Source organism: Trichechus manatus, unplaced genomic scaffold (assembly GCF_000243295.1).
Source record: "Trichechus manatus latirostris isolate Lorelei unplaced genomic scaffold, TriManLat1.0 scaffold00050, whole genome shotgun sequence".
NCBI lineage: Eukaryota > Metazoa > Chordata > Mammalia > Sirenia > Trichechidae > Trichechus > Trichechus manatus.
The window spans coordinates 15,934,303-15,955,749 of NW_004443986.1; the positions used below are offsets into that span (position 1 = coordinate 15,934,303).

At 42.0% G+C, this 21,447-nt stretch overlaps 1 protein-coding gene across 2 annotated transcripts in view; it reads right to left on the bottom strand.

The window, feature by feature from the left end:
* CPVL (carboxypeptidase vitellogenic like) overlaps positions 1-21,447 on the bottom strand; it is a 128,558-nt gene that overhangs the window by 66,867 nt on the left and 40,244 nt on the right. For both annotated transcript variants that reach the window (XM_023732361.1, XM_023732362.1), the window contains exons 5-8: positions 17,041-17,155; positions 15,891-15,949; positions 13,816-13,895; positions 6,314-6,380 (exon numbers count right to left, since the gene is read on the bottom strand). In XM_023732361.1, coding sequence (XP_023588129.1) covers positions 6,314-6,380; positions 13,816-13,895; positions 15,891-15,949; positions 17,041-17,155 — 321 coding nt within the window. The remainder of the gene's footprint in view (positions 1-6,313; positions 6,381-13,815; positions 13,896-15,890; positions 15,950-17,040; positions 17,156-21,447) is intronic.

Sequence of the window (21,447 nt, forward strand, 5' to 3'; positions counted from 1 at the left end):
ACGATCGAGCAAGCTTCTATTAACACCTGGATCCCTGTCTAGATGCATCCAGGCATATTCTTTGGAGTCATACTATATTAATCAAGCTTTTCAACATGAATGGTAATAATCGCCATCATGTATTGGGTGTTCATGACAGCCAGGCACTATGCTAAATATATGAGGAGAATTATCTAATTAAACCCACCACCGGTCTTTCAGTTTGTGGTACCGTGGTGGCTTGCATGTTGCTGTGATGCTGGAAGCTATGCCACCGGTATTTCAAATACCAGAAGGATCACCCATGGTGGACAGGTTTCAGTGGAGCTTCTAGACTAAGACAGACTAGGAAGAAAGACCTGGTGATCTTCTTCCCAAAATTAGCCAATGAAGACCTATGGATAACAACAGAATATTGTCCATTATAGTGCTGGAAGATGAGCCCCCTTGGTTGTAAGGCACTCAAAATACACAGCAGCTACAGCAATGGATTCAAGCATACCAGTCATCATGAAGATGACCCAGGACATTCTGTTATACATAAGGTTACCATGAGTTGCAGTCGACTCGACGGCAACCAACAACAACATTTAATTAAACACTCAAGACAACTTAAGCAACAGATACTATTATTATTTCCAGACTCCACCAAATTCAGAGCTCTGTATAGCTCCAGACCCCTTGACCATCATGACCAGAATAGGCTAGCCACATTCTATTTGTATAAGGTTGATAACCCCAGAGATTTTGTACAACATATCAAAGGGGAATGTTGGGCTGTCTTCTACAGAAAGTGGATCTGTTTTGTGGGAAGCGGTAGGTCCTCCAGACAGTGCAGTACTGAGGAGAGAGCACCCAGGCTCCAGACATCATGGCAGGCAAGCAGGGTTACAATCCTCAGCAGGTCTCTGACTATAGTCTTCAGGCTCTGGAGTCTACCTGCTCAGGTTCCAATCCTGGCACCTCCACTTTCTGGCTGGGTAACCCTGGTAAGACATTCCTAACTTCTCTAAGCCTTGGTCATCTCGCCTGTAAAATGGGGATGATAATAACAGTGCCTAGTTCATAAAGTAGCTATGAGCATTAAAGGAGGTCATGCGTGAAACAGCACTTAGCATAATGCCTGCCATATGATCAATTCTCAGTAAATATTCTCAAATAAGATCTTACAAACACGGCAAGTGAACTAGACACTCTTCAAGGCCCCCTTCTTGCCAGTAAAGTCAATAAGCATAAGCCTGGACTAACAAGATAATGCAGAAGCTATTTAGGTCCAGTACATTTGCATGGTAAAGTAGAAAGTCATTTCTGAGTTTACGAATTTATTTTTCATAGACAATTCTACAATGCGAGTGGCATTATTTGTTCAGCTTCCCTAAGAGTGTGAGAAATTAAGACTTCAGAAGAGAAAGGATTTTCCTTTACTGAAAAATCTATTACAATTTTTTTTGGTGGGGAGGGGGAGAGAAGGAGGAGGGTTGGTATTATGCTAACCCATAATATTAAATCTGTTGCCGTTGAGTTGATTCTGACTCATAGTGACCCTATAGGACAGAGTAGAACTGCCCCATAGGGTTTCCAAGGCCGTGATCTTTACAGGAACAGACCGCCACATCTTTCCCCCACAGAGTAGCTGGTGGGTTCAAACCCCTGACCTTTTGGTTAGCAGCCCAGTGCTTAACCACTGTGCCAACAGGGCTCCTTGATACTATGTTAAAGCTGCAATTATATGCAGGGACTTTAAGAGTAAATCTAGGTAAGTACATTTGAATGCCTATTAAAGCAAAATATCCCTGGAAGTGTTCTAATTTCAAAGCCAGTCCCTCTGATTGTAAGATGAAAATCATAGGCCCAGAGAAGTTCAAGGACTTGCTCAAAATCATTCAGAGAAAGGCAAAGCCAGCACTGAATCCCAGTCTCCTGATTATTAATCCAGAACCCCTTCCACCTCTCCATTCGGCCTCCTGGCCTTAAAGCAGAAGACAAACCAGATGGAACAATCTAGACTGGAAAAACATAGCATCCTAATAGTAATAACAAACCATCAAGGCATTACTGTATAGTGATTTTTCTTCTAAAAAGAGAAGTGCCTCAAAGTTAATGCATCCTGTGTAGTTCTTAAGAAGACAATGCTGCCTGGCCACAGCGTCTCCACCTCAGGCCCTACCTGCCCTTGTTCACATCTTCCTTCATCACTTTGAAGGCATAGGTTTTCTTAAAAGTATTCATCCTGGCAGCAAAGAATGCAAAAAGAAAACTGTCCTTTCCCACACACATTAAGGAGCCCTGGTGGCGCAATTGTTAAGTGCTGGGCTGCTAACCGAAAGGCCGGCAGTTCGAACCCACGCATTGGTTCCATGGGAGAAAAGACTGGGCAATCTGCTCCCGTAAAGATTACAGCCTAGTAAACTCAATGGGGCAGATCTGCTCCTGTAAAGATTAGTGCCTTGGAAACCCTATGGGGCAGTTCGACTCCGTCCTATAGGGTCCCTATGAGTCAGAATTGGCTTGATGGAACACAACAACACACATTAGGAAATTACATGCATGAAACCACCAGGCAGACATGGACTGGACAAGCCAAAATATTCATCCAGGATTTGGCCACTTCACTGAAATTTCAACATCACAGTTAACAACATCGCCATGTTATTTACAAGATGGAGAATTACACACTAAGCAGATCGCTCTTCTGTTGGAGGTGGAGACTGAGCATTTTCCATGGTTGCTACCAAAATGATAGAAATTTCAGTTTCTACCTGTTCCCCCAACCTGCCTCTGAAAGACTTCAAAGGAAGCTGGGATAGCAGGGAATTACTGGAAGAGGTCCTAAATAATCTGGGCTGGATAAATGCCTAAAAAAAAAAAACAACGAAGTGTAATATAATCAATAGTCAGAAAAGCTGAGACTATTTTTTTCTCTTTCAGTCCCCTAGGGTAGACATTGGTGGTTTGTGCCTGTCCAGTATCAGCTGGCCTTCTTCTGGTATCATCATGTGAATCTTCCTCTGGAAACCACTCATTTCCCACTTTCAGGTCTTGGGTTCAGAGGATGAGGGTCTTCTCCAGGCTTTAGGGTGGGCTCCAGACACTAGCCTGGCCAATGTGTATAATCCATCCCCTTGACCCCAATTCTTGGTTCTAGGATGGATATGGCATCCAAATGGATCAAATAAAATTCAGGAATATGAGTGAAATTATTGAGAAAGAGAAGTTGAGCTGGTAGGCTGTAAGTCAAGAGCTCTGCAGTGGAGTGGGGGGCAGGGACACCAGGTGAAGAGAACTTACCTGAGAAAGAAACCAGCAAAGTGCGAACCCAAGTAAATAGATCAAAAGAGAATGAGAGACAAAGTCCTGATGACAATGTTCAAGCAGCCAGATCCAGCCATGCCTGATGCTAAACTCACTGTTATATGAGTCAATACATTTCTTGTTTCACTAACCCACTTTGAATAGGGTTTTTTTCACTTGCAAGAAAAAGAGGCTTCACTAGTACACCTTTACTCATCCTTCAAAACCTAGTTTAATTGTCACCTCCTATGCATGGCCTTGGAGCCCTGATGGTGCAGTGGTTAAGAACTACAGCTGCTAACCAAAAGCTCAGCAGTTTGAATCCACCAGTTGCTCCTTGGAAACCCTATGGGGCAGTTCTACTCTGTTGTATAGGGCTGCCATGAGTCAGAATCAACTCAGTAGCAATGGGCTTGGTTTGGTTTATGCATGGCCTTTCCCGTGTATTGGATTTTGAGATGTAGCTATTTTCACTCTCTTCTGTGGTATTCCTTTCTTTATAGCTACTTCTCTAGTTGTACTTTTCACTCACTATTGTAATTATTGTTAGACATTCAGTTTTAGGGCAAGGCCAATCTCTTATAATTCATTGAGTTAGTTACCAATGCTCGGCCAATACCTCAGACATAGTAGATACTCAATATATGTGTATTGAATTTAATTCTAACTATCCTTTCACTGAACTTTGCACCCTTCAATGCTTTCCCATTACATTAGAGTAAAATCCTAACTCTTTGCCATGGTCAACAAGGCCCTACATGATCTGCCTCCCTTTCACATCTCAGCTCCTACTACAATGGCTTCATGCTTTTCCTTGAGCACAGCAAGCCTCTTCCCAGCCCAGAGTCTTTGCAATTGCTGTTCCTCCTCCTAGAAAATCTCTTCTCCCAGATACTGCAGGGATCACTCCACCACATCCTTCAGGGTTCTGCTCAACTATCACCTTATCACAGAGGCCATCCCTGACTATCTTATCCAAAATAGCACAACTGTTGGTGGTGCAGTGGTTAACAGCTACAGCTGCTAACCAAAAGGTCAGCAGTTCAATCCACCAGCTGCTCCTTGGAAACCCTGTGGGGCAGCTCCACCCTGTCCTATAGGGTTGCTATGAGTTGGAATCAACTCGATGGCAGCTGGTTTAGTTTTTTTGGTATCAATCTCCAAACTTTTCCCTACTTTCTCTTTCTTCATGACACCAATCACTACTTGACATTATAGAATATATTTATTTATCATTGTCTAACCCTCTGGAATCTATGAAGGCAGGGATTTTGTCTGTTTGTTTACCACTATATTCCTAGCATCTAGAACTGTACCTATGTTCACAAAATATTGGCTACTATACATTTTTAAAATAAACTTAAATTTAAAAGGATTGAAAAAACCAAATCCTAAATAAAATTGAAAACAACATAAACAAATGAACCCAACTATATATTGAATTGTAACATAATCACCCTGGAAAATTAGAATTAATTAATATAACTTTTAAATATAATACTTTGACTAAAATCTGTTGTGACATGTGGGGTCACCATGAGTTGGAATCAACTTGACAGCAACTAAAAACTACAACAACAAAGTGACATACAGGATAAAAAGGATTGCAGCCAAGAAATCTTGCAGGTAACCTGTAGGTTTCTCATTGGTAGTGGTACTGATACAGTAATTCTGAAACCATTTTGTGCATATGGTGGGATTGAGCAACTGAGTAAATGTATTGATGCTTCGGGAACCACAGTACTCACTGTGGAGGGGAAGGGGCATACAAATGTGGCATGGGGAACAAAGAAGAGAACCCTATGGCACTGAATTAGAATTATGGGTATCAGTATGAAGTCATTGTGCTTCCTAATTCTGTCCACAGACACCCTCTAAAAGAAATAACACCCCAGTAGCAATGAGCACACTTAATACTCAGATCTCGGTTTTTAAACACCATTCCCAATTAAAATGAGCCAAGGTTCCTCGGAGAAATGGCTTATTCCAGGACTAAGGCCAGAAAAGTACAAGATTATCCTGGAACATATTTTTTGTGCTATAAAGCAAGGAATCGCTCAAAGATTGCTGAGACTCTGTCAAAACGACACAGGAGCTGGTTTGAAGGGGCTCCCATTGACCAAATTTGGAACAATATGGACATCAAAAACAATAATGACAGCAATAAATTTTAACACATCAAGGACAATTTGAAATTTTAGATTAGGATTTACAATCTATGAGCCCAAAGTGATATTTTTAAAAGTAGATAGAAGAGAGGAAGGATAAGGAAAAGATTGTCTCTGCAGAAGAATACCAGCTTATAGCTACAGAAAGGTAGAAAAATCACCATTTTACAATCCCCAAGGTAGTAACTGATTCACACAGGGATAATCAATGAATGCTAAAACTAAGGAGTAACAAGACTGGGAGTAACAGGATGTTCGCATGGTCTCAGGTTATTTATTACTTTAAAAGGGAAAAGTGAACCTTTACAATGATAAGATCTGGCCGACACCACTCTGGCCGAGTGATCAAGTTTAGCATTGCCAATAATGGGACAAACTTACGTTATATTTCTCCCGGTGTGATATAATGGAAAATACTCAACATCATCTATGTACTGTTCTTACCAAAATATTTTGACTGAATCTAAGCATTGAGGAAAGAATCAGGCAAATTCAGATATGGGACATTCTACAATGCACTTGACCTGAACACTTCAAAAACATCATCATGAATGACAACAACAACAAAGGCAAGGGACTAAGATATGACAAACCATTGTAATATATTAACCTTTACTGAGCCCTGAAATTTAAAAAAAAAAAAAATGTAGTGGAGGCCATCTTGAGGATAATTGGGGAATTTTGCTTTTGGGCTGAATTAGTATTAATATAGATTGTGTGTGTATACGTGTGTGCATACACACACCATAACTATACATATTCATGCATACACATACACACACACGTTGAATGAATAAACTACAAGTGCCATGAAGATATATTTAAGATCTGATGATGTTTGAAGTAAACACAAAAAAACTATGACTTCGACTCACCTCCCCAGTGGCATAAAAGTCATTCTCTTTATATTCAGGAAACAACTGGAAAAACTGAATCAGTGCACTGCAAAAAGAAGAACAACAAAAAACATTACATGGAATCAGAATAGCTTCATGCTGTGCTACCAGATCTAACCCTTTGGCAACAGGTTTCAAATTTGTGGTACCCACAGGTGCAACACTAACTTGTCTCTGGTCCTACTAAATAAGACCAGAGCTCCTGTAGGGTATTTTTTTATTCTTGAGTGCATAACATTCCATACTCTGTGGAAGTTAGAAAATACTTGTGGGTCTCATTTTTCATAGTAAGAATTTGAGACAAGGGGCTATCAATACTCTGGGCATGTTTCCAAATCTCTAGGTTACTAAACTGGATCATCCAACTGTTGAGGGGACCTGTGAGCAAGTGATGCAGGATTCACCTATTATTCAGCAATTCTTGGAGGTAATTTTGGAGCCCTGGTGGTGCAGTGGTTAAGAGCTCAGGCTGCCAACCAAAAGGTTGGCAGTTCGAATCCACCAGCTCCTTGGAAATCCTATGGGGCAGTTCTACTCTGTCCTGTAGGGTTGCTATGAGTTGGAATTAATTTGATGGCAACCGTTTTTTTGTGTGTGTGTGGTTGTTGGGGGTAATTTTGCAAACCTTAGGACTCCATTAACCCAAGTTTGTGGTGAGGTAGTAGGAACCTTAGTTACTTACCAACCCTACTCTCTAGGGGACCCTGACCATTTCTAACGAAGCTCCCAAAATGTCAGTGTGTTTATAACCAAAGAGCAGAAAAACTGTCAAATGACTACAGTCAAAGGGAAAACCAGGAAATGACTGCAGATATGAAAGTAAATGTATAGTGGCCTCTAGGTTCCAAAAATCATGTTTATTTAAAAAATGCCAACAGCCACTTCCATAAGCCATGCTGAAATAGATTTAAACAGACTGAAGGAATTATTGCATAATAAGCAAGAAAAGGGTGGATTTTTTAATGATTCCCTATTTTACCAAAAATCTTTCAAGAAGAGAAACAAAAGCTTGAGAAACTCTGAAAGTGTGTGTTCTGACCCAGATTGCAAGGCCTGAGAAGCTTGCTGCTGAGGGACTCAAAGCCCCGGAGAACCATCCAGTGGAGATGAAAGGCAGGGAGACCCTGCAAACCAGGAGGGGGAGAGAGTTCAAGGGTTACCGAGAGGCAAAACTGGGTCGTTACAACCACCGCTTAATTTTCAAATGCTCCGCGAAAATTCACCATTAGACACTACCGTAGAGTTTCAGTGTATTTTTACTTATTGTTTATAGTGGCCTTTGTAGCAACTCAACCTGGGAAACTGCATTATATAGCTTCCATGTTTGTGCTGGCAACAAATTGGCTCTAGAGTAGAGATAAAAATAGGAGTTCATTCTCCACCCTCCCTTCCCCCACCTTTAGACTAAAAACTACTCTCTTCCTGCTAGTTGGAATGGCAATAGATGATTTAATATAGTAAATTCCAATTAAGCCTTCTGCTTTAGCTTAAAGGAAACCCTGGTGGCATAGTGGTTAAGAACTACAGCTGCTAACCAAATGGTCGGCAGTTGGAATCCACCAGGTGCTTCTTGGAAACCCTAAGGGGCAGTTCTACTCTGTCCTATAGGGTTGCTCTGAGTAGGAATTGACTTACTGGCAATGGGTTTGGGTTTTTTGGGGTTTAGTTTAAAGATTATATTCTCAGAGTATTTGTTGGAGAGTTGTTAGTGTTACCAGATTTAGAGAATAAAAACACAATATGCCCGATTAAACTTGAATTTCAGATAAACAATGATTTTGTTTTAGTGTAAGTATGTCACAAATATTGCAAGGGACGTACTTTCACTTAAAAATGTACTCACTGTTTATCTGAAATTCAAATTTAGTTGGGCATTCTGCATTTTACCTGGCAGTCCTAGCTGGAGTGAAAAATCTCCCAGGTTGCTCTAGCTTGAAGATGCCAGGATTTTCTAGCTGAAGTTTCCAAGGAAAATCTCCACTTGAAGTTATCACAGAGTTTTAATTTCACAGTAAGATCAGAACAAGAAATGGGCTATAGAAGCAGGCCCTCGGTAGGTGTCTCTTAAATGGTTTAACGGGGAGTGAGGAATGAAAAACTTAAATTTAGTAAATTAGATTTGCATATACCATTTGCTAATTTAACTGTGTTTTAGTCAAGGACAGAGCCCTGGTAGCACAGTGGTGAAAAGCTTGTCTGTTAACCAAAAGGTCGGCAGTTCAAACCCACCAGCTGTTCCTTGGAAACCCTACAGGACAGTTCTACTCTGTCCTATAGGGTTGCTATGAGTCAGAATCAACTCGATGATAGTGGGTTTTTGTTTTTTGATCCTTATTATGAAGGAGCCCTGGTGGCGCAGTGATTAAGCGCTCAGCTGCTAACCACAAGTTCAGCAGTTCGAACCCACCAGTTGCTCTGCAGAAGAAAGATGTGGCAGTCTGCTTCTGTAAAGATTTACAACCTTGGACACCCTATGTGGCAGTTCAGCTCTATCCTATAGTCTCGCTATGAGTCCAAATTCAACTCGATGGCAATGGGTTTGGTTTTAGGTGTCCTTATCACATGGTAACAGCTTGCTTAAAAATAGAATTAGAATCAGGCCCATGTGAAATTTCAAATTTTAGAAGCAGAATGGCTAAAATATATAATATGTAATACACATGTATATACATGTATGTGCATGCATGTACACACATGCGTGTGTGTGTATACCTCATGCATTTATGCACATACAAGTGCCATATGGCACAGAAAGCTTGTCTCTCCAGGAGATTCCATTTGCAACCTTACTGGCATTGTGCTAAGGGCTTGTCTAATAAGTAGAATTTTAGCAAAGGCTTCTTGGTGGCAGAAAGGTACATGAAAGGGCAACAGAAGGATACAGAGATTGCAAGGGAGAATGACTAGGAGAAAAATTATCTCTCAGATAATTTTTCAAAAAGGGAAGTTGGTGGGAGCAGGTCAGAGAAGGTGGGTGGAAATAATTCACTGTAGACCCAAAGAGCACTAGAAATTGGCCTGTTCTAATGGAGTCAGCACTATACTATGAAGATATTCAGAAAAATTGATGTTAAAATAATATAAGCAAAAGCTCTATACCAACAAAATAAAGCAAGACATATCTTCAGTCACTAACTATTTGACTGAAATAAGCTCAGCAACAAGAATCTTGGAGGTTTTGTTCTGATGAAGCAAATGAGAGGAGCCATCCTCTGTGTTCATTCTACACTTAGTATGGCCAAGCCATGACCCTCTGCCCCTCACACATAATGCAGTGTTGTTGTATAATACATGCAGAGGCAGATTATCCGATAAATTTACCAGATCATCTGTAATGAACAATTTCACATGTTTTTTTACCACATCAAATATTCTGTTTCTAGGTATGGCTGGCATCTGTGTCTCTCCCAACCCCACAGCACCTTCTTACAGAATCAAAGCCTCTTTTCAAATTTACAATCCCTGACAGGGGAAGACGACCCAGGAAGCAAGGTAAGCACAGGCTTACTTGTGCTTACTTACTAATCTGTAGTGAATAATTTCACATGGGTTCACCACATTGCCTGTGCTTACTTTGCTTATTGAGTAATTCACCCCTGAATACATGAAACTGTTTCACAGTCACATTGTTCAGAAGCTTTGTTTAGCAATACATGTTACTTCCTATTATAAACCAACATGTGGATTACAGCAATAGTAGCATTTCTACTTGGCCGTTAAGAAAACTACTTTGGTGAAGGGTAAGACAGGACACGATAACAGAGGGAAGTCAGCACAACTTGACCAAGGCAAAGTCATAGAAGCTTCACAGACACATCAAAACTCCCTGAAGGACTGAATTACTGGGCTGAGGGCTGGGGACCATGGTCTCAGGGAACATCTAGCTCTATTGGGATAACACAGTTTATAAAGAAAATGTTCTACATCCTACTTTGGTGAGTAGCATCTGGGGTCTTAAAAGCTTGTGAGCAGCCATCTAATATATACGCTGGTCCCACCCTGTCTGGAGCAAGGGAGAATGAAGGAAATCAAAGACACAAGGAAAGATTAGTCCAAAGGACCACAACTACCACAGCTTCCACCAGACTGAGTCCAGCACAACTAGACGGTGCCAAGCTACCACCACCAACTGCTCTGACACGGATCACAATAGAGGGTCCTGGACAGAGCTGGAGAAAAATGCAGAACAAAATTCAAACTCACAAAAAAAGAGCAGACTTACTGGTCTGACAGAGACTGTGGAAATCCTGAGAGTAGGGCCCCTAGACACTCTTTTAACTCAGTACTGACTTCACTCCTGAGTTTTAACCTTCAGCCAAAGGTTAGACAGGCCCATTGGTCAACCATGTATACAAGACTAAACGTGCACAGCATCCCAGGGGCAAGGACAAGAAGACAAGAAGGAACTGGGAAGCTGGGCAAATAGAAATTGAGAGAACCGAAGGTCTAGAAGGGGAGAGTGTTGACATGTCGTGGGGTTGGCAATCAATGTCACAAAATAATATGTGTATTAATTGTTTGATGAGAAACTAATTTGCTCTGTAAACTTTCATCTAAAGCACGACTAAAAAAAAAATAGATACCTGATATCATGTCATAGACATTGTTACCAAAAAAAGAAAATAACTTTAGGCATCCTAGACTGTAAGCACAAGGAGAGCAGGGACTATGTTGGGCTTGTTTACTGCTGTACCACCAGCACCAAGAACAGTGTCTAGCACACAGCAGACAATCAATAAATAGTAGCAGAAGAAGGGTGATACCAGCTAATATACACCAAATCAAAGCTAGTAATTTTTTTTTCCTAAACCAGAGAGGCACTATGGCTCAATAGCATATTGTAGATAGACAGAAAAAAAAAAAGATAATTAAACATCTTGTTAGTGAAAAAGTTTTATTTCTAAACACAAAGAAAAGCAGCATAAATGTGAATGCTACATGCTTCTGTAGGGGTCTACTCCTTATAGCCATGCACCATTAATAAGTCAAAAGGAATGAGATTTTCAGAAAAAAAGAAAGATGGTTTTCAAAGGAAAAAGAAAGGTCTAGTCTTTAAACGTGCAGTAGCCCATTTACAGGTTCCAAAGCGACCTTCTTATTCCAGACACCCATCTGGAGAGCTGGAGAGAGGAAAGTACTCACAAAGGGAAATAAATACTGTAAATTATAAAGGAAACAGCTGAAATCAGTTTTCTGCACTACCCTTGATCAGCTATTTTCCAGCTTTAAGAGCCTGAAGCAAAAAGAACTAAAACAGCTATAAACAATGGATGCTTTGAAATAGGTTTCCTTTACATGTCATGCAAGAGGAGATGGACCACATGTCAGCAGTAAATATCCACACGGAGGGTCAACTGGAAGCAGGAACCGTCTTTGGGGGAGGGGAAGGAGACATTAAACGAATGGGGACGACGTTGCAAAACTCCAGCTGGAGAGAGAGGGATTGATGCGTTTCTTTAATACAGAACCTCCGCCCTCTGGGTGTTTGCTAGTTAAATAGCTGAGCTTGTTTGGACTGGAGCCAAAAGAGGATTGTTAGGGAGGCAGAGGTTCCAGATTCGGAGAAGGAGAGTATACAGCGTTAAATGAGAAAGACATGGTGCCTGGGTAAACGCGTGGGGACAATCAGTAGGGTTATGTCTGTGGAGGGAAACAAGAGGTGGGTGAGCTGGGGGAAGGCAGGGGGATCCCTGAGAGGGTCTGCTAATCTGCTCTGAGGAGAAGCAGAAGGGTGGGGCCCCAGACATTTCCCCCTGGGAAGTGAATGAAGTATTAAAATACTGTAATGGGCATGTGGAAAATAAAAGTGTAGAAGGCAGCAGCCATGTGCTTTTCTGAGTCAGCAGAGGAGAGAAAGAGATGATGCTGGGACAAAGGCCCAGAAGTTCCTCCTTCCTCTCTTCCGAGCCATCTGCTCTGGGGAGAAAGGAGAATAAACAGAAAGATTTTGTCAGAGATCAAACAACTCTGACTCCTGTCAGATTCCCCTTCACCTTTGAGATTGGGTTTGTTCATCAAGTAATTAACAGAATGAGTGTTTGGTGTGTGTCTGTGTGTGTGTCTGCGTGTGTTTTGGGATGGCTAGTTAACCCTTTCCGGCCACTAAGATTCCTTTCAGTAAATTATTATCATGCACAAACTGGTGCCCTAGTAATCCGAAATAATTCAAGACTTTCTCTCTAGGAATAATTTACACACTGGAAAATTCTGACCAAATGAGAAAGGTCACTTACTTTGAAAAAAAAAAAAAGTACTAAAAATAGCTATAATGAATGTAAGAAAAAGAAAGGAAGACATTATACGTATGCTGTTTGATCAGGCTTAGAATTTTACATCTTCCTTTTTTCCAGCAAAGAATAATTTAATGCAATAAAGGGAAAAGGGAAGTGACGACCTAACAAGCTTTCAGCCTGGAAAGTCACGAAATAGAAGCAGAGAGAGTAAAAAGTTGCATCTGAAGGCCACGAAAGGGGAGTTCTGGGAAAGAAAACAGACAAACAAAAAAGTCCGAAAAGATGTGTCCTGACAAAACGCAGAGTTAAATATAAAGTTGGAAAGCAAGCAGAAAGCTCCCCGGGATCTCGTGGAAAGGTTTCAAAATAATCTTCAGCTAAAAAATTTTGTTCTGCTTCCATTGTTTCTTAAAGGGCACCAAATTAAAATTACACCTTAAGGTTTCAGCTCTTCTTGTTACTTTCTCTGCTGGCCACTTTCACACTTATCAATTGCATATAGTTGATAATTGTCATGGATTGAATTGTGTCTCCCAAAAATATGTGTATCAACTTGGCTAGGCCATGATTCCCAGTATTGTGTGATTGTCCACCATTTTGTCATCTGATGTAATTTTCCTATGTGTTGTAAATCCTATCTCTATGATGTTAATGAGATGGGATTAGTGGCAGTTATGTTAATGAGACAGGACTCAATCTACAAGGTTAGGCTGTGTCTTATGCCAGTCTCTTTTGAGATATACAAGAGAGAAGTGAGCAGAAAGACAGTGGGACCTCATACCACCAAGAAAGCAGCACAGCAGCGCTGGGAACAGAGCACATCCTTTGGACCTGGGGTTCCTGCTCGGAGAAACTCCTAGACCAGGGGAAGATTGATGACAAAGATCTTCACCAGAACTGACAGAGAGAGAAAGCCTTCCCCTAGAGCTGATGCCCTAAATTTGGACTTCTAGCCTACTGGATTGTGAGAGAATACACTTCTGTTTGTTAAAGCCATCCACTTGTGGTATTTCTATTACAGCAGCACTAGATGACCAAGACAATAATGTAGAGTGTAACAAAGTGGAAAATAAACATTTGTGTGTGCGCTTGTGTGTATTCCCTATGTAGAAGTATCCTTAAAAAATATTTAGTAATTGGACTATCAAGGCTCAATAAATAATAATTCTACTACTGGATGATATTTTTCTATTAAAATAGAAAAACATTTGGTCTGAAGAAGGCCAAGAGAGAGCCAAGGTATTTTACCTGTACAAATTTCTTGCCACATCATCTTCATTGACTGCATATCCACGGGGATCATCAGTGAAACTGAAACCTGTGCCAACCTGAGGTGAAACAGATAAGCAGTATAGACATAGAGAACCACACACCTCAGAGCCTTTCAGATAGATCCCACCCAGGAAGGAAATTGACCTTGTTCTAAAGGCCAAGCCTCTGGCCTCAGATTTCTGCCATCACCCCATGTGCTGTGCTCCACCTATTTTCCCCTCCTCCCCTCCTCAAAGCCCAAATACACCACAAATCTCAGTGCTGAGCTGTCCTGCTTCCGCAGTGAGGACCCTGCCATATGTTGACTTAAGGAGGAGGCATTCACCTTTCCTGACCCATGCTACAGTATCAGAAGACCCCAAGTTTTCTCCTCTCTGAAACCTGCAGGGTGCATTACTCGGTCCTGCCAAGAAGGAACTTTCTAGGCTGAAGACTACAATACCATTTTCTTTAAATGCTGTCTTGACCCAGTTTTGAGGCCCTATATGGAGGCCAGTCTGTTCCCCTTCCAGAGCAGCTAATTAAGTCCACTCTTTAGCCATTCCCCTTATCAGGTTGTCGTACTCCTGAGCCACGAAGCACTTATCCTACTTGCCCCAGGGCTGAGTACTCAACAACTAGGGACACCTTTATGCCCCCTGACCTTGCAGAATTACTCAAAATGCCCAATTTCCAGGAAGCCCTCGAAACCTAGCTAATCCCACCTTGCTTGCCCTACATAAGCCCTCTCCTACAATTCCAGCTTGTTGTTACCTTGTCCCCCAGGTGTAACCCCATGTGGCCCTGCATCATGGCATGCTGTGCCTGCCTGTCTCTGGGAACTGAGAGTAGGTGCGATAAACCTAGTTACTTTTCATGATCTCCCTGATTCCTCTCTCACACTTTGCACCTGACTTACCATCCCACAAATCTGTTAGCGCAGAGATAAAAGATAGCTGTATGTGCATTTTTTCTTTTCTTTATTTGTGAGAAACGTGACCATTAAGCCATTTCACCTTCAGCAGATAAGGAGTTTTAAAATAAAATAATTATGACTGATTGTAAACTAAGATTTCCTAATGCCCAGAAGTTTATAGACAACTGAGATGTAAATCAAAAGAAAAAGAGGTTACCAGTTATTTTGTGCCCGTAAGTAAGATAAGGAAGGTACCACTAACCAGGTGTAAAGATTTTTATTTTTTCCCCAAACACCCAAGGGAACAGAACATTTAACTCAACTTTGATTTAAATATCCGATTTAAGACTGGCAAAAAGAAGATGTTTGTCAAAACATGGGGCCAGGGGAGAGGAGGACAGGAATGTTGACTTTTTCCCCGTATTTGTTTTTCTTTTGAACTATCTGAGAAGTGAGAGAAGTTAGAGAAATTAGTTAGGGCAAAGATATGCCAAACGTGCAGAAACTGGCCCAAAAGTTACTCTTTCTATTTTACATCTTTTGGAGGCAATTTCAGAGCCCTGGTGGCACAGTGGTTAAGAGCTACAGCTGCTAGCCAAAAGGTTGGCTGCTCGAATCCAACAGGCGCTCCTTGGAAACCCTATGAGGCAGTTCTGCTCTGTCCTATGGGGTCGCTATGAATCGGAATTGACTTGATGGCAATGGGTTCAGTTTGGTTTTTGGTCCCAGACAGAATCCCTATTTTTACTCCAAGATGAGGCACTCTGATAACTGAAAGAAGCCAGGTTTGACTTTATATCTAGAACTCTATTTGAAAGATTAGAAGTTCAGAAGATATATATACTTCGCCATATGGGGAATTCACATCAGCAGTGGAAAGAAACTAATCCCTTATCCTGAATGGCGTGACTCTGTAAGCAGAACATTTTATAGGATTAAGCACGAGGAAAGGAGAGAAGCTGGCAATAAAATCCCCAAACACAGATAGGCCGATACACACTAGCAAAATCACCAAGTCTCAAAATGGTTTTAATTTTATAGATTAAATTCTATTTTAAGAAGATGAAACTAAATCTCTTTTTCAAATATATTTAATGAAAAGAAAAAAGACAAGAAAAGCCAACATTAACATTGCATACGGTTGTTATGTACTCACTGGATTATCGACGTAAAGCATAGAAAACGTAGTGGTCCAAGGGAAGTCTCTGGTGCGCACTATTTAAACAGAGAAGAGGTCTGAGTCAGTGTCATTAATAAAAGTGACATGACTGCCTGTCCTTGTCGCATCAATAAATTTTAGTTCCTTTCTGGTACTGCTTCACGCTGTCACAGTAGGGAACAGGCATCAGTGCCTTTACTCTCTCTTTCTTCACTATCCTGGAGAGTGTCTACATTTAAGCTGAAGCTGAGAAACAAAACCTTGGACAAGGGAATACCCACCAACCACCTATGCAATAATACCCAACTGTCCAATCCAGTAGACCCCTGGGTAGTGCAAATAGTTTGCACTCGACCATTAAACTAAAGGTTGGTGGTTCAAACCAACCAAGTGGTGTCACAAAAAAAGAGTTCTGGTGATCTGCTTCAGGAAAGATTATAGGCAAGAAACCCTACGGAGCAGTTCTACTCGGTAACACATGGAGTTGCTGGGTTTTTTTTTTTTTAACATCCAGGCTTCTTGAATCCTGTTCCTCCTATCCAAAGCTGAAGAGAACAACCACCTCAGCAAAATTGGCATAGAAGCTTTTATACTGAGTGACACACTGGTCCACACTCCAAATTCTGACCCAGGAAATGTAAACAATCTTCACAACGTAAAAAATGAGAAGGAGGTAAACCTGGGTTGTTCTGTCTCCATTCCTCTATTCACCCCAACCCCAATAGTTAGAACTATCTTGCTTCCAGGATATCAGACCATTTATGTGACTGAACCATAAAGTGGTCGGTTCGTGTAAAGAATTATGGATATAATTCCACCCATTAGTCCCATGCAAGAGAGCTCTCCCAAATAGTAATAAATACCAACTGTTTCTACAAGTTGAGATTACTTGAATCAGCAACAGACTCCTAGAAAATAGTTCAGAACCTTTCAGCCAAATTTCAAGGAAGAAAGCAGCTCAGTTAGGACACGTACCCTAGTGCTCCTCCTTCTTAGAGAGACACAGCCGGAAAGTTACTTTTGCATAATCTGGGACAGGTAAGCTGTTCCTAGTGGGGCAGTGTTTACTCTAAATTATTTCTGGAGCAGATAGAAGGTTCAGATAAATAATTCTCCTTAGGAAAAATGTAGTCTGGGCAATACTTACGGGTCATGTTACTTGTGACAACATAAGGTCCGTGTTCCACAAAGAGACCAAACATCGAAGAACCTCCTGGACCTCCCTGTAGCCAGAGAACTACTGGGGCATCTTCTGGCTGTACCTAGAAAGAACAGAAAAACAGTGACCACTCACTGAGGCTGCAGAGTACATCATAATAAACACACCCGAATCCTGTCTCCCCAGGTCTTGATTAAAGCCCATAAAGCCTTCCCAGACCCAAGAACCACTCTCCACTAGCAACAAAGTGTTAGTCATCTGTACGCCAATCACACTGCAATAAATCTACTGTTGTTTTGAATCATCATCTGCCTTGTATGCTGGAATCTATCTTGTGCAGTTAAGTCTTTTCTCACCAATACACAGAAAGCTCCTTGAATGTAGAAGCTTTGCCTTGGTATGTCCCCAGATGCCTAGCATACTGCCTAGTGCACTGCTATATTTTTCTAGCTGTTTAAACTTTTGAGGACTCTTCCAGTTGACCTACATATCCCCAGCAGAGGCACAACAAAGAGTCCATTCTTTTCGGTGTCAGTTCCTCCTTCACTGAGAGCCCCAACTGCGTTTCTGATTTAATTCACTAAGGAGATGTTCACAGGGACAATAGCAACTTCATGCAACACAGGGAAAATGAGGAGGAGGCATTTAGCCTGAGTCCTTTAGCCAAGGCCAATAATAGCCATAAAACCCCTAAAACAGGTGTAGATTTGTTTAGGAGATGTGAGAGACATAAATAAGAAAGGGTCCATTGGCAGGGGTTGGATACAGAAAAGGAGCTTCTAGCAGTAGTATATCAATACCATCACCCTCACTGGCAGAGAGTTCTCTAATTCCTTCATTCAACAAATACTCATTGAGCGCCTAATATAGACTGAGGAGCCCTGGTGGCACAGTGGTTAAGCACTGGGTTGCTAACCAAAAGGTCAGCGGTTTGAACCCACCAGCCACTCCATGAGAGAAAGATGTGGCAGTCTGCTCTGGTAAAGATTTACAACCTTGGAAACCCTATGGGACAGTTCTACCCTGTCCTATAGGGTTGCTGTGAGTTGGAATTGACTCGACGGCAGTGGGATTTTGGGGTTTAGAATATAGGCTGAGTAACCTGAGTGGGCCAAATAGATAACACACTTGGCTGATAACCAAAAGGTTGGAGGTTTGAGTCCACCCAGAGGTGCCTTGGAAGAAAGACCTGACAAACCACTTCCAAAAAATCAGCTTGAAAACTCTATGGAGCACAGTTCTACCCCGACACACATGGGGTCGCCATAAGTCAGAATCTACTTGACAGCAACTGATTTAATATGGGCCACTTACCGAGCTAGGGGCTAGGTACATAGTATAGTAGTGAATGAAAGAAACAAACAAACAAAAAAAACTCCTTGTCCTCTCTGGGCTTACATTTTCACAGGGAATACAAACAATTAGCAAACAAATAAATACAGTGAATCACGAGTGTAAAAAAGGAAATAAAAAGGGTGACATAGAAAGAGTAACTGAGGACTGGGACGCAGTGAGTGGTCAGGGAAGGGATTCAGTGAGATCTGGAGACCTGAAGGCTGAGAAGTGGCCCTCGGTGAGAAGAGACGGAGAATAAGGCTGTAGAAAAAAACCAAACCTATTGCCAATGAGTCGATTCCAACTCATGGTGACCCTATAGGACAGAGTAGAACTGCCCCACAGGGTTTCCAAGGATTGCCTGGTGAATTTGAACTGCCGACCTTTTGGCTAGCAGCCGTAGCTCTTAACCCCTGCACCACCAGGTTTTCCAAGGCTGTAGATGACAGAGGAAAAGGCTCAAGGCAGAAAAGAACTGGGGAGGAGAAGTTTGAGTGAGGAGGAGCATGGCCCTCACGCAAATCTTCCAGAGGCATCTGAAAGAAGCTCTCCTTGGCCTCCTCTAGACTAAAAGCAGTGGTGTGACCCTCATCTGATGTCACGGCTCACTTAATGTTCACTCAGCCGGGCTCAGCAAACAAGGATCTGATTGCTCCAACCTACTAGGAAATCCTGCAGCCTCTTAGCCCAGCCACACAGAGAAAAGTCGGTGTTTCCTTGGAAGGCCTGAGTGGCTTAGCTCCATCACCTGGATGGTTTGAGAAGGCCATGGTTAGAAGGCAGGATGAACTCAGTGGGAGGTGATTTGGGATAACACAGCCAAGAACCTGGAAGGAGACTAATCAGGCAGGGTTCTGACCATGAGGACGGAGAGGATAGAGGGATTTCTCCTCTCCAGTCACCCAAAGTCTGGCATAGAGTCTTCAGCAGCTTTGGAAAGGGTCGAGGGGTCCTTGCTGAAAGAGAACTGTGTTAAGAATTGCTGTGAACCGGAGAAGGGCCTCCCTGTGAAGGGCTATCTCCAAGGCCCACACTCAGGCACGAAGGAATCGTTGCTGTTGTTGATAACTGCCATAAAGTCTGCTCCGACTCGTGGTGACCCCATGTACAATAGAACGAAATATTGCCTAGTCCTGCATTGTCTGCATGATTGTTGGTATGCTCGAGTTCATTGTTGCAGCTACAGTGTATTTTGAATGCCTTCCAACCTAGGGAGCTCATCTTCCAGCACGATGTCGGGCAATATTCTGTTGTGACCCATAAGGTTTTCATTGGCTGATTTTCAAAAGTAAATCGCCAACTGCCTGTCAGTTTGTTGTACCGTGGTGGCTTGCATGTTTTTATGATGCTAGAAGCTATGCCACTGGCATTTCAAATATCACCAAGGTCACCCATGGTAGACAGGTTTCAGTGGAGCTTCCAGACTAAGACAGACTAGGAGGAAAGGCCTGTCAATCTACTAAGGAATTAAGTGAAATAATAACCCATAAAGCCCTTGCAACAATGCTTAGCATATGATAAAAGCACAATAAATGTCAGCCATTACTCTAATGAAGAGAAAACAGGTAGAAATGGTGCAATCCCATAGTCAGACTGGGAACTCAGATCAGCAGGGCTCTAGCTCAAAGAGTCAGCACAGATCATGGATAAGTGTGTCATTTCTGGCCCCAAACTGCTTGGGTTCAAATCCTGGCTTTACTATCTGCCCGCTGTGTGACTCTGGGAAAGTTACCTGAGCTCTCTGGACCTCAGCTTCCCTGCATGTAAAATGGAATCAGTAATAATATCACACGGTCGTTGAGAGAATTAAATGAATTCATTTTCATAAAGCACAGTGAGAAGTATAGAGGATGTGTTCTACAAATGTTAGCTCTTGCTGTAATAGACACATTCTAGGAATTTATAGGTAATTTTAATTAAAAAAATCTGTAAGTGTGAGAATAAGAAGAATGAGTAGTTTGGTGCTTTTTCCGTTGCTTCTTTGGCCCACAGCTTCCTCTGTCAGTTTTTCTTCGGTTCATCCTCCTGCTTCAAGGGCTGCAAATGTTTATGAAGAAGTCAAGAGAACTAGTCGAGGCAGGAAAAACTACAAAGTCAGCCTTTTGCAGCTCTGTGGGACAGTAGGGTGTTGTGGATTGAATCATGTCCCCCAAAAAGGTATGTTGAAGTCCCAGCCTCCATACCTGTGAATGTGATCCTGTTTGGAAGTAGGGTTTTCTTTCATTACGTTAATGACTCGTAGGGGGACAGGGTGGGCCCTAAACCAAATCCCTTCCGAGTGGCATCTTGTAACAAGAGAAGAACAGACACAGAAACACACACCAGGGGAAGACAGAGTTCATGTGACAATGGAAGCAGAAGCATCAATAAGCTCAGGAACAGCAAGGATTGCTGGTAGCAGCTACAAGCTGAAAGAGACAAAGAAGGACCTTCCCTTAGAGCTTAGGATAAGTGATATTTATCTTCCTTCAGATCCTCCTACTCGCTATTTTTGAGTACCACTCAGCAGAACCACTTTCCATTTGCATTCACTCAGCAGCTGCAGCAACTATACATATATTGTTTATTGGTATTAGGTGCCATCCAGTCAGTTTTTGACCCATAGCAACCCCATGTGACAGAGTGAAGATGCCCTATAGGGTTTTCTAGGCTGTAATCTTTATGGAAGAAGATCGCCAGGTCTTTTTTCCACAGCTGCTGGGTGGGTTCCACCCATCAAGCTTTTAGTAGCTGATTGCTTAACCGTTACACTGCTGGGACTCCTTACACTATGTTAGAGGTGGAAAGAAAGAATATAATCTGGACAGACAGAGTCCTTGCTCTTCCCAGCATCCCTGAGAAAGTGAGCTACTGAGAGTTCATTGATTCCAGCGGACACAAGGCTCTACCCCATTTCCTTCCTAAGGCCTCGTGAGCCCCTGGAGGCCACAGTGTGTTACAAGCCAGCCTCTGGTTCCCAACCTTGGCTGCATATTCACATAACATGGACAGCTTTTAAAAAATACTATTACCCAGGCCCAATTTCCAAAGATGCCAATTCAGTTGGTCTGGGGTAGGGCA